This window comes from Echeneis naucrates, unplaced genomic scaffold, assembly GCF_900963305.1.
Source record: "Echeneis naucrates unplaced genomic scaffold, fEcheNa1.1, whole genome shotgun sequence".
Taxonomy (NCBI): Eukaryota; Metazoa; Chordata; class Actinopteri; order Carangiformes; family Echeneidae; genus Echeneis; species Echeneis naucrates.
The window spans coordinates 172,385-186,511 of NW_021780168.1; the positions used below are offsets into that span (position 1 = coordinate 172,385).

The 14,127-nt window shown below is 42.1% G+C and overlaps 1 protein-coding gene across 1 annotated transcript; it reads right to left on the reverse strand.

Moving 5' to 3' along the window:
- Positions 1–510: 510 nt before the first annotated feature.
- Positions 511–10,331, reverse strand: LOC115038387 (protein NLRC3-like; the record flags this gene model as incomplete). The annotated part of the gene is made up of 4 exons (XM_029497224.1): positions 511–679; positions 2,204–2,377; positions 4,847–4,983; positions 9,057–10,331. Coding segments are annotated over 4 exons (1,755 nt in total), but the record flags the coding sequence as incomplete, so codon positions are not given.
- Positions 10,332–14,127: the final 3,796 nt, after the last annotated feature.

Sequence of the window (14,127 nt, forward strand, 5' to 3'; positions counted from 1 at the left end):
TAGAAAGTAGAAGCTGAGAAAATAAAAGTCAAACAGCTGAACCAACAGGAAGCAGCTTCACAACAGTCAAACACAAACAGTGAGAAGATTAATGAGAAAATGAAACAACACATGAAAGAACTTGAACTGACTGACGGAGCAAACATGTTTCCTGCAGCAGAGAGAGGAGGGCAACGGGGCAACTGCTCCCCCAGCAGACCAGCCCTTAGAGCCAATCCTTGTCTTAGTGTGGAACCAAACCACTGCAGCTGATTGGACTAAAGCTTTGCTACACAATTACAGCAAAATGGATGTTTTCCTGAGGTGGTGATGTTTACATTAGGTATGTTTGGAGCCACCTTATTTCCACTGCTGCAGTGTGTTGGTCATGTACATTCATGTAACTGCTTTGGGGTCAGTGGTTAATGTAAACATTATTATTCTAATAATGGACCAGGTGAGAAGGTTCCTTGGAAAATGAAAGCATATTAATCTCAGAGCAGAAATAAAACATGAGTCTGACCTCAGAGTCTCCAGTCTACAGTGAGGACTCTTCAGAAAACCACACAGATCCTTCAGTCCTGAATCCTTCAGGTCATTGTTCCAACTCAGGTCCAGTTCTCTGAGATGGGAGGGGTTGGACTTCAGAGCTGAGACCAGAGAAGAACAGTTGATCTCTGACAAACTGGAGCAAATCAACCTGAGTAAAGAATAAAAGATGTGACTTTAGGAGACAAAGTTCCTGCTTGAAAGTGTTCAATGTTTCATCATCTGTTCAGACCTGAAGGTTTAGAAAGTAGAAGTTTAGAAAATGAAAGTCAAACAGCTGAACCGACAGGAAGCAGCTTCACAACAGTCAAATACAAACAGTGACAAGATTTAATGAGAAAATGAAACAACACTGTAAAGAACCTGAACTGACTCAAACTGTCAACATTGTGATTTGAACACATCAGAAATAACCAAACAGCAGAGTCAGCCAAACTTTATTTCTATCTCTGATTCTGCCACATATGAACTCCTGTATAACAATCTGAGCTCTGGCAGGTAAGTCCACTCTAAAACCAGTCAAACAGTCTACAAAACAAGCTGCAGAAGTTCTACACAGAAAACCAAACTCATCATTAACATATTTGGAAGATGAAATGTCTCTGCCTGACGTTGGACCAACACATGACATTTAACCCAGCTGTCAGTGTTTTAGTGTTCTTAGAACAAGTCTGAACACTGTGCTCATCTGGGAGTTCATACTTTCACTCTGTTCTATAGTGTGTGTGTGTGTGTGTGTGTGTGTGTCAGACGATGCTTCTGCTGTCTGGGGATTCTGTGAATATTCTCTTTGTAATACTCAGCATCATAGAGCTATTGGTTGGGAGCCCTCAAGCATCAGACAAAAGAGACAAATGCTCCAGCTGTGGAACAGATCTGTGAAGCTGCCCGATCATAGAATTACTAAAAAGATATTTCATTCTGACACTTTGCATCACCATCACTGGGCCAGTGAGCTGAAATTAATATTCTATTCGAGTGATTTATGAATTCTTTCTTCATTTGTCCTGCTCGTGTGATGATTGACTTTTTCTTTGCAAAGAAAATAAAAACTTGTCGGCCGGAAAAAGTCTCTATTTCATTCTTCACCAGCAGCAGAGAATTTCCACAACAGAAATGACACACAAATGTGTCTACAGTAGTGGACTAACAATGGTCAGTGGAACTCCTCTAATGGGCTGTTGTCACAAGGAGCTTTGTGAACACTCCTACACAGGTTAAATACCTGGGTCCAACTCCACTGTCTGTCAGACTAGTGAGGACTAGTCAGACCGATGGGTTGAACTGATGAAGCACCTGAGATAAGAGGCCAAACATCTTCTTAGACAAACAAAGTGCAGTTGCTTTCAATTCGACACGCAAATAAATAAATAAATGAAAAAAAAAAAACAAAAACACAAACTACAATCTGTATATTAACATACAAATATTCATTGATATATGATGTCCCCTTTCAAAAATACAAGATTGATTGATAAACTGTGTGCAATTAAAATGTAATTTTCAAATTAATAGAAATCTGTTTTCCAAAGTTACTTTCAAACAATTAAACAGTTTAAATGTTAAAAACCTGAAGAGGATTTTTCCTCATAAATATAAACCTGTCTGCAGGTCAGAGTCACCACAACTGTATCATCATATTAATCTGAGAGCAGAAATAAAACATGAGTCTGACCTCAGAGTCTCCAGTCTACAGTGAGGACTCTTCAGAAAACCACACAGATCCTTCAGTCCTGAATCCTCCAAGTAGTTCTGACTCAGGTCCAGTTCTCTGAGATGGGAGGGGTTGGACTTCAGAGCTGAGCCCAGAGAAGAACAGCTGATCTCTGACAAACTGCAGTTCTCCAACCTGAGTAAATAATAAAAGATGTGACTTTAGGAGACAAAGTTCCTGCTTGAAAGGGTTCAATGTTTCATCATCTGTTCAGAGCTGAAGGTTTAGAAAGTAGAAGTTTAGAAAATGAAAGTCCAACGGCTGAAACACATAGAACTGAGCTCCGGCAGGTAAGTCCACTCTAAAACCAGTTGAAACAGTCTGCAAACAAGCTTCAAAAGTTCTACACAGAAAACCAAACTTATCATGAATTATATATTTGAAGAAACATGAACAGTTGAATGTGGAAATCATACTTAAACCTCCTATTATCCTTCAGGTCAATTTGACCACATTCAAAAAATATGAGTTGACTGTTTGTTTTTTTTTTTTGCTTCGTATTTCATGACTTTTCCAAATTTGATGGTTAAAATTGATTAAGCATAAAATTACCATGAAGACATTTTTCAATGTGTTGAACACATATTGCACACATTGGTATTCCTCTGGGGTCAATTTGACCCCAAGCTGTTTCAGCTGTGTAAAACTGGTCTGTCTGTGTGTGACCCATGTGTGACCTAACATTCCCACACCTATAGGTGCAGAATTGATACTTTTAAGTTGATACATGACTTGGGGGGTATGAATGTGTGTGTGTATCTGACATATTACTAACACCTTCCGAAGTAGAACAGATATTTCCCGTGCTGTGGAGGGCGGGTTCTCCCCGTCAAAGACATTGGTAGTTCATTCAAAATAAGGGAGGAGCAAATATATAAAAGCTTGCTGTCTATCCAAATCATTCCTCATTGTGCTGTGTATACTGCAGTCTGCACGCTCTCTCTCTCTCTCTGTCTCTTTTCCTTGAAAATGGGCTCTAGGACACTGTGCAGAAGATTCAGCCCCGGACAAAGACACCAAAACCATAACTGAAGCTGAGAGGCCTTACATTTCTGGTACCTTTAACATATAGATGGGGGGGATTTGTTAGACTCATTTGGCTCAAAATACAAGTTCCCCATGAAATCCCACCACTGGCACATTTACATGGTCTGGTACAGCATCATCCTGCTGGATCTGACCATCTGTTTGATATTCAAACTAAATTGGTATTATGGCTGAAATTTCCCAAACTGAACCAATAGAGCCATGTTACATGTGGATGATGTCATTCTGTTGGCTAAGAAAGAAAAAATATTCACATTATGCTGAACATTGTTCCAAAACGGTGCTGGAAGTGGAGACTAATGGAGAACCAAGACAAAACACAAGTGGAGCATTTTAGGCCAAGTTGAACGTTGTTAATCTTGGGACAGTAATGCTGTCCTACACTGATCAGTATAAATGTCTTGGCCTGATGTTGGACCAACACATGACATTTAACCCAGCTGTCAGTGTTTTAGCTCAGTCTGCAGGTAGAGCCCTGAACAAGTCTGAACACTGTGCTCATCTGGGAGTTCATACTTTCACTCTGTTCTGTAATGTGTGTGTGTGTGTGTGTGTGTGTGTGTGTGTGTGTGTGTGTGTCAGACGATGTTTCTGCTGTCTGGGGATTCTATGAATATTCTCTTTGTAATACTCAGCATCATAGAGCTATTGCTTATCTTACAGCAGTACACAAATGGACCTCAGTGTTGGCTCTTCATGGTGATTTGGGTTGGGAGCCCTCGAGTATCAGACATCAGAGACAAATGCTCCAGCTCTGGAACAGATCTGTGAAGCTGCCCGATCATAGAAATATGAAAAAGATATTTCATTCTGACACTTTGCATCACCATCCCTGGGCCAGTGAGCTGAAATTAATATTATATACGAGTGATTTATGAATTCTTTCTTCATTTGTCCTGCTCGTGTGATGATTGACTTTTTCTTTGCAAAGAAAATAAAAACTTGTCGGCCGGAAAAAGTCTCTATTTCATTTTTCACCAGCAACAGAGAATTTCCACAACAGAAATGACACACAAATGTGTCTACAGTAGTGGACTAACAATGATCAGTGGAACTCCTCTAATGGGCTGTTGTCACAAGGAGCTATGTGAACACTCCTACAGAGGTTAAATACCTGGGTCCAACTCCACTGTCTGTCAGACTAGTGAGGACTAGTCAGACCGATGGGTTGAACTGATGAAGCCCCTGAGATAAGAGGCCAAACATTTTCTTAGACAAACAAAGTGCATTTGCTTTCAATTCGACACGCAAATAAATAAATAAATAAGAAAAAAACAAAACAAAAAAAACACAAACTACAATCTGCATATTAACATACAAATATTCATTGATATATGATGTCCCCTTTCAAAAATACAAGATTGATTGATAAACTGTGTGCAATTAAAATGTAATTTTCAATTTAATAGAAATCTGTTCTTTCAAACCATTTAACAGTTTAAATGTTAAACCCTGAAGAGGATTTTCCCTCATAAATATAAACCTGTCTGCAGGTCAGAGTCACCACAACTGTAACATCATATTAATCTGAGAGCAGAAATAAAACATGAGTCTGACCTCAGAGTCTCCAGTCTGCAGTGAGGACTCTTCAGAAAACCACACAGATCCTTCAGTCCTGAATCCTGCAGGTCATTCTGACTCAGGTCCAGTTCTCTGAGATGGGAGGGGTTGGACTTCAGAGCTGAGACCAGAGAAGAACAGCTGATCTCTGACAAACTGGAGTTGTCAAATCTGAATAAGGAATAAAAGATGCAGATAAAATCATTGATAATCAGTCAGAAATGTTCAGAAGACTTTAAAGTAAAGTGCCTCCACATTCTGTCTGGATATTTGAAGTGTTTCTTTCGTGTAATTGTCATTTCAGCCACTGGAGGGTGAAGTTCAGCAGCTCCTCACTCTAAAACAAAGTGATTCCCTCAGCTGACCTGCGGCTGCAGTGGAATACAGGACATACTTGTGTGTAGGAATACAGCAGTTGGCTGCTTCATAAATATGTGGCAGCAAAGGAAATTTCTGCTTTGACGTGAAGATGAAGCTCTAAAATCTTTAAATGAAGAACATTTCAACATGTGTGGGACTGTTTGTTTTCAAAGTGTGTAGAAGAGCTTTTTGATGTTGACTCCGTCCACAGCAGCTCATCACTCAGCTTCTGTACCGCTGCTCTGAACTCCATCTACTGCAGTAACACACTGACTGAGAAGGACCACACCACAAAGAAACACAACTATCACTGTGCTCAGTGCAGGGAAACCTGTGGTGGAGCTCCAATCCTTTGGAAATAACAGCTTTCAGAGCACAGGGGGGCCACGGCCACGTGTCTGAAAGCCCCATGAGGGCTGGAGTCTCAACAACACAACTGACTCTGGTCCTCAGCTCCACACCCTCCAAGTCTGAAGACATTTATTAGGACATTAGATTCAGCGGTGGATGAAAAGATCTACCACAGTGGACTGACCTCAGAGTCTCCAGTCTACAGTCTGGACTCTCCACAATATCACGCAGCTCCTTCACATCTGGATCCTGCAGGAGGTTTCCTCTCAGGTCCAGTTCTCTGAGATGGGAGGGGTTGGACTTCAGAGCTGAGGCCAGAGAAGAACAGCTGATCTTTGACAACCAACAGCATCTCAACCTGAAAAAGAAAAAAATCATGGAGATCAAATGACTGATAATCAGTCAGAAATGTCCTGATCCAGAACTTCTCCATCTTCTCAAACTCATCACCCACTTTAACATCTCAAATGTTGCTGGTCCACATCAGACTTTGTTCCAATACAAACACAGAGACCAAGAGCAAGACTTTAAAGATCCAGTCCTGATCCAAGACTAAGGTCTCCCTTGGTCTTGGTTTCTGTCTGGAGATCAAACATGTGAAACCAACTCTTTGGTTCCTGGAAGACTTTTCCTGATTAATATATTGAACAAGTAAATTCAAGTTTTGGAAAAGACTGACAACTTTTATTATTATTATTATTATTAGAAACAACTGGAAACATGAAACAACGGCCATTTTTAATAAAAGTGAATACATTCAAGTTAAATGTGAATATAAATTCTGGATTAAACAAATCTACAACAACAACTCAACAGACCTCAGAGTGTCCAGTCTACAATCTGGACTCTTCAGAAAACCACACAGATCCTTCAGTCCTGAATCCTGCAGGTCATTGTTGTGACTCAGGTCCAGTTCTCTGAGATGGGAGGGGTTGGACTTCAGAGCTGAGACCAGAGAAGAACAGCTGATCTCTGACAAAGTGCAGCCCCACAACCTGAGTAAAGAATAACTTTAGGAGTTATTCTTTAGGAGACAAAGTTCCTGCTTGAAAGTGTTCAATGTTTCATCATCTGTTCAGACCTGAAGGTTTAGAAAGTAGAAGTTTAGAAAATGAAAGTCAAACAGCTGAACCGACAGGAAGCAGCTTCACAACAGTCAAATACAAACAGTGACAAGATTTAATGAGAAAACGAAACAACACTGTAAAGAACCTGAACTGACTCAAACTGTCAACATTGTGATTTTAACACATCAAAAATAACCAAACAGCAGAGTCAGCCAAACTTTATTTCTATCTCTGATTCTGCCACATATGAACTCCTGTATAACAATCTGAGCTCTGGCAGGTAAGTCCACTCTAAAACCAGTCAGTCTGCAAACAAGCTGCAGAAGTTCTAGACAAAAAACCAAACTCATCATGAATGATATATTTGAAGAAACATGAACAGTCGAATGTGGAAATCATACATACCCTCCTATTATCCTTGGGGTCAATTTGACCACATTCAATGTTTATCATTCATAGCTGACTTTTTTTTTTTTTGCTTCGTATTTCATGACTTTTCCAAATTTGATGGGTACAATTGATTAAGCATAAAATTATCATGAAGACATTTTTCAATGTGCTGAACATACATTGATATTCCTCTGGGGTCAATTTGCTGTCTATCCAAATTATTCCTCATTGTGCTGTGTATACTGCAGTTCTCTCTCTGTGTGTGTGTGCAGAAGGTTCAGCCCCGGGACAAATTTGGGGGGGGGGGGGATTTGCTGGACTCATTTGCATCAAAATACAAGTTCCCCATGAAATCCCACCACTGGCACATTTACATGGTCTGGCAGAGCATCATCCTGCTGGATCTGAAAATCTGTTTGATATTCAAACTAAATTGGTATTATGGCTGAAATTTCCTAAACTGAACCAATAGAGCCATGTTACATGTGGATGATTCTATTCTATTGCAGAAGAAAGAAAAAATTTTCACATTATGCTGAACATTGTTCCAAAATGGTGCTGGAAGTGGAGACTAATGGAGAACCAAGAGAAAACACAAGTGGAGCATTTTAGGCCGAGTTGAATGTTGTTAATCTTGGGACAGTAATGCTGTCCTACACTGATCAGTTTAAATATCTTGGCCTGACGTTGGACCAACACATGACATTTAACCCAGCTGTCAGTGTTTTAGCTCAGTCAATACATAAATAAATAAATAAAACCACAGACTAAAATCTACATGTTAACATACAAATATTCATTAATATATGATGTCCCCTTTCAAAAATACAAGATTGATGCTTGCAATTAAAATGTAACTTTTCAAATTAAGAGAAATCTGTTTTCCAAAGTTACTTTCAAACCATTTAACAGTTTAAATGTTAAAACCTGAAGAGGATTTTCCCTCATAAATATAAACCTGTCTGCAGGTCAGAGTCACCACAACTGTAACATCATATTAATCTGAGAGCAGAAATAAAACATGAGTCTGACCTCAGAGTCTCCAGTCTACAGTGAAGACTCTCCAGAAAACCACACAGATCCTTCAGGTCTGAATCCTGCAGGTTGTTGTGACTCAGGTCCAGTTCTCTGAGATGGGAGGGGTTGGACTTCAGAGCTGAGACCAGAGAAGAACAGCTGATCTCTGACAGACTGCAGCCCTCCAACCTGAGTAAAGAATAAAAGATGAAGATCAAATCATTAATAATCAATCAGAAATGTCCTCAATGATCTTTATGTTATTGTGGGTCGTCATCATGTCTCTGCACACATCATCCAAACAACAACAACACTCAAACTACAGCAGGTCCAGTCAGTGAACTGACCTCAGAGTCTCCAGTCCACAGTTTGGACTCTCCAGTCCAGCACACACCAGCTTCAGTCCTGAATCCTCTATGTGGTTTTGACTCAGGTCCAGGTCTCTCAGATGGGAGGGGTTGGACTTTAGAGCTGAGGCCACGACATCACACTCAGTCTCTGAGAGTCCACAACCAACAAGTCTGTGATGACACATATTACACAATATGTCACTGACACAGGACACTACATATTCATCTAGAGGGTTTGAGGACTGAAGACGCCAAGACTTCCATTTCTGTCTCACACTGTCAGAGTTTCAATCCTTTTGTGAAGAGACAAAATGTGGTCAGTTGATTTTCCATCAGGTCCTCAGTCTGTCAGGGACCTGATCCAGGTTTCTATCCTCCATGGGGACCATGAGGCCATGTGGACCTGAAAACATTTGAGTATCGACTGATTTGATTTTCACTGACTTGAGCTCAGTGAACAGTGAAGCTGGTGAAGATGATCAGTCACTGATACCTGCTGATGTCATCAGTCTTTAGGATTTCCATTAGAAACACAACTAAGTGAATATTTTTCTCTGGCAGCATTTGAATCAGCTAAAAAAAAACAGCTGATAGTGAAACACCATCTGAATCAGATTGGATTTAAACACATCAGAAGGATTGATGAGAATGAGAGTGGACTCACCGAGCCTTCCTGCAGTTCCTCACAGCTGGGATCAGTCTCCGTTGTCCCTCCTCTGACGTGTTGTACTTCTTCAGGTCAAACTCATCCAGAACATCCTCTGACATCTGTAGCATGTAGGCCAGAGCTGAGCACTGGATCAGGGAGAGTTTCTTATCTGATCTGGTCTCTGACTTCAGGAACTCCTGGATCTCCTGATGAACTAAGTGATCGTTCATCTCCATCAGACAGTGGAAGATGTTGATGCTTCTGTCAGGAGAGATTTTCATCCAGCTCATCTTCTTCAGGTTGTTGATGGCTCTCTGGATGGTCTCTGGTTTGGTTTCTGTCTGACCCAGCAGACCTCCTAAGAGTCTCTGGTTGGGCTGCAGAGAGAGACCATGAAGGAAGCGGACAAACAGGTCCAGGTGACCATTTTTACTTTCAAAGGATTTCTCCAGGACTGCCATCAGAAAGTCCTCCAGGGCTGAATCTTGCTGTTCTTTTCCCAGGAAGTTGTCTGGGACCTCCTTGTTCCTGTTGGTGTGACAGTGGAACATGTAGACTGCAGCCAGAAACTCCTGAACACTCAGATGAACAAAGCAGTAGACTGTTTTCTGGAAGATCACACTCTCTGCTTTGAAGATCTCAGTACAGAGTCCTGAGTACACCGAGGCCTCTGTGACATCAAGACCACACTGCTCCAGGTCTTCTTGGTAGAACAGGATGTTCCCTTTCTCCAGATGTTCAAATGCCAGCCTCCCCAGCTTCAGAAGAACTTCCCTGTCAGCCTCCATCAGCTCCTGTGGACTTGTCTCATGTCCCTCATGGTACTTGATCCTCTTCCTCCTGGTCTGGACCAGCAGGAAGTGTGAGTACAGGTCAGTCATGGTCTGGGGCAGCTCTCCTTGCTGGTCTGTAGTCAACATGTGCTCCAGAACTGTAGCGATGATCCAGCAGAAAACTGGGACTTGACACATGATGTGAAGGCTTTTGGACTTCCTGACGTGTGAGATGATTCTGTTGGACAGCTCTTCATCCCTGGACCTCCTCCTGAAGTACTCCTCCTGCTGGGCGTCAGTGAAGCCTCGGACTTCTGTTAGCCTGTCAACACATGAAGGAGGGATCTGACTGGCTGCTGCAGGTCTGGAAGTGATCCAGACCAGAGCCGAGGGAAGCAGATTCCCCTGGATGAGGTTTGTCAGCAGCAGGTGGACCGATGACTCCTGTGTGACGTCAGACACAACCTCCCTGTTGGTGAAGTCCAGTGAAAGTCTGCTTTCATCCAGGCCGTCCAGGATGTACAGAACTTTACAGGCAGCCAGCTGCTCTGCTGTGACCTTCTGTAATGTTGGATGGAAAACATGAAGCAGCCTGAGAAGACTGTACTGCTGATCTCTGATCAGGTTCAGCTCCCTGAACGAAAGCAGAACCAGCAGACTGACATCCTGGTTCTCCAAGCCCTCTGCCCAGTCCAGACTGAACTTCTGCACAGAGAAAGTTTTTCCAACTCCAGCAACGCCGTTGGTCAGAACCAGTCTGATGGGACTCTGCTGGTCAGGTGAGACTTTAAAGATGTGGTGACATTTGATTGGAGCATCATGGAGGCTCTTCTTCTTAGAAGTTGTCTCCAGCTGCCTCACCTCATGTTGGGTATTAACCTCTTCACTCTGTCCCTCTGTGATGTAGAGCTCAGTGTAGATCCTGTTGAGGAGGGTTCCATTTCCTGTTCCTGTTCCTTCAGTCACATGTTGACATCTGGTCCTCAGACTGATCTTATGTTGATCTAAAGCCTCCTGTAGAACACGATCTGCTGACAGAGAAGAGACAACGTCAGACTGAAGACAGAGAGTCTGAGGATCTGATGGAAAACTAAAGACGTCAGTCAGAAGTTCAGTCTCACTCTGTTCAGGGCTGGTCTGCAGACCTGGTCTGGTTCTGGATCTTTGTCCACACTGGGGACAGGAGGAGTCTCCTGAAGAAGCAGACTGGTCCCAGTGTGAGGTGCAGCACTGTCTGCAGACCCAGTGTCCACAGCTGGTAGAGACTGGATCCTTCAGGACGTCCTGACACAGAGCACAGTGGGACAGATGCTCCTCTTCAGAGACATGTCTTTTCCCCTTCCTGTCTCTGTGAAAACATTTCTTTATAACTGACTGATGTCATAAAATATTTGGGCAGAAAAAGACATCAGTAGTTTAGATAAAACCCAGAAGATCCATCTCAGTGTCTTCCTGTATTTGCAAGAATGATTCAGGATGATGAATATTAATCTATGAACAGGTTTTTATTCTCATCTTCACAGTCTCTTACTTTGTTTCTGAGGGTCCAGGTCCATTACTGAAGTCTGGAGGATTAAGTTCTTTGGACCAGTCAGACTTCAGAGACAGACAGATTGATCCTGGAGACTCTGGTCTGGCCTCCTCTTCCTCATCACGGTCCATCATCTTCAGGACGGAGTTGGTCTGAGAGGGAAACACTTTCTGACTGACAGAAGACAAAGAAGAAACAGGACAAACGGTTTGTTCCAAAGATACACACCCCAAAATACCAAGCAAATCCAAACACACACAGTCCATCATCTTCAGGACAGAATCAGTCTGAGAGGGAAACTGACAGAAGACCAGAATCTCTGTCACACACGAACACACACAGAAAAATAAAGTCTCGGTCAGGTTTGTTGGTTTCATTATAGGTTTCATGTGTATTATCCAGCTCATCATTACATGGAGTCAAACTGTTGACGGGGATAACAGGAAGTACCTCATTTCACTGTGTGTCCTCATTATGTCTCAGTTTCTTTTTTGTGGACAGAGCTTCATTCAGACTCTTCTTCCTCCACAGTGGACAGAACACAAACTCAGCTGACGTCACTGATTATATCTGAACACGTCACTGCTTCAGTCAGACTGAGTCACCTGATTGGTTTGAGTTGACAGGTGGAGCTTTGAAACTTTGGAGCTCAGCCTGTTTAACTGTGTGTTACTAACAGCCATCACTTTTGTGAATTTCTGACTTTTCAAGAATGGTGCCATGAAGAAAGAGTTGCCAAGTGAGGGAATCTTTGAGTTGTTGCCATTAAATAATGAAAAACATAGCTCTTTGTTTATTTAAATATAATAGTCACAGCGCAACATCATCCAGGGGTGCTTTTCATACTGACAGTAAATAAGAAGAATCTGAGATGAATATTATGAGGGAAATAACAAGACAATGAAATACACATCTGCTGTGGAAAAATTACTAGTCCTGAATAAAAACACACCTCCAGTACACCAAGAAAAAAATAAAAGAAAAACTTCCAAAGTTGATCCAAACACAGTCTGAGCTCTCTGTGTAACACTGAATATGACTTACAGTAAAATCTGATTCCAGAGCAGCTCTTAACTTTCTGTATCAGGTAGATCCTTCATCCTTTGATACTATCAGACATTACGGTCTGTTCTCAGCTCAGCTGGAGTTTTTCTCCAAAGGTCAAAGTGAACTCTGACCTCCATGTCTCAGTGTCTCAGTGTTACAGAAGTCCACTGTGAGTCTTCGTCCCTCCACAGTCCACAGGGACAAACTGACAGTGAAATAATAATAATGTTAACACTCACCGGCCTCAGCCTTCAGTTTCCCTGCTTCTGCTCCGACAGCTTCGAAATGGAGGCTGAACTCTGAACACTTCTCCTTTCAGCTGCTGCGGTTACAGGAGGCATATAGCCCTGTGTGGGTGTGGGTGTGTGTGTGTGTGTTCTCTCTGTTGTGTGCTTACATCCTGTGTTGTTAGTGTAACTGTGACATATTTCAATTTCCCTCCTTCATTTTTAAACATGTAACAGCTAAAGTTACCAGACGTCCCAAAAAAAAAATCGGGACAGTCTCGAAATTAAAGCAGTTGTCCTAAATCCAGAATCTTGCCACAATCATCCCGAAAATCACACTAGAGTAGAGTCTGGAGTTATTTCCTGATAAAACATTACAAACTGATCTGATGGTTGAGTCCTCCTGCAGCCAGCTCCCTCCGATGATGAAAAGAGCGGAAGTCGCAGCCGCGAGAAGGAGTGATGAGACGTTGCAGTGCAGTCAGACAGTGTTGGAAAAGTTCCCTTTCTACATTAACTAGCTAATAGTTCAGTTTACAAGTTTTAAAATGAACTAGTTCAGATCATAGTTTATAATTTAGCATATATAATGAAGCAAGTTCAATACGTTTGGTTGCTGTTTTTTGTTTTTTTTTCTTTTTGATGACGTGGGCCTATTTGTTAGTACAGTCAGAAAGTTTGTATTAAATTATGTGCACAGTTTGTGAGTGAGCGGTCACTGTTCCGCTGTTTTTCTGACATGTCCCGAATTTTACCCATTCTGAATTGGTCACGCTAGTCCAGGGACGTTTCTATCTTTGTGCGCATGCGCTCATCCATTTGAAGCGAACGTGAGAGTGTTCATGCATCTGTGTAGCGTGGGAGATCAATGAAAGACAGGAAATGCCTTTGAGCTCTAGTGACTCATCAGTGAAACATTCATTCATACACAAGGACATCACGGATATTGTTGGAATAGAAAATCGTATTTTTCTGTGTGTGCTCCTGAGAAAGAGGCTCGTGCTGCTTGAAGTGAATCAGCACAGCTTCTGTCAGGAACATCTGTTTGTTGCTGACAACATCTGGATTACAGATGACACATCAGACTGATATTATCTGTGTCATGGTGTTCAGAGATTTCAGCAGCTCACATCCAACACAGAGACAGGCCAAAGCACCTGCTGGCCTTCGTGGTTAAGCAACAGAGTTCCATCACTCATGAACAAGACCTGAGATACGTGAACTCCTTCACTTGGGACAAGGACTCATTCCCCACCTGCAGCAGAAACCACCATACTTTCTGTTAACAGAAGAATGCACTGAGCGATTGTGTCACAGAGACATGATGAGCAGAGTGAAGCCCTGCTGGGTTTGAATGCAGGATGTCCTGTTTACAAGCAGCTCAGCATCAGTGCTGCCAGTTTCTCTGTGGTCTGTCTCTGAAACCACATCTGTGTCGGTGAACTCTTGTGCTCCTCACAGTTGTGTGTCATTTCCTCAACGGTTTGAAGTGATGTGTGAATCTGAAGCGCTGCTG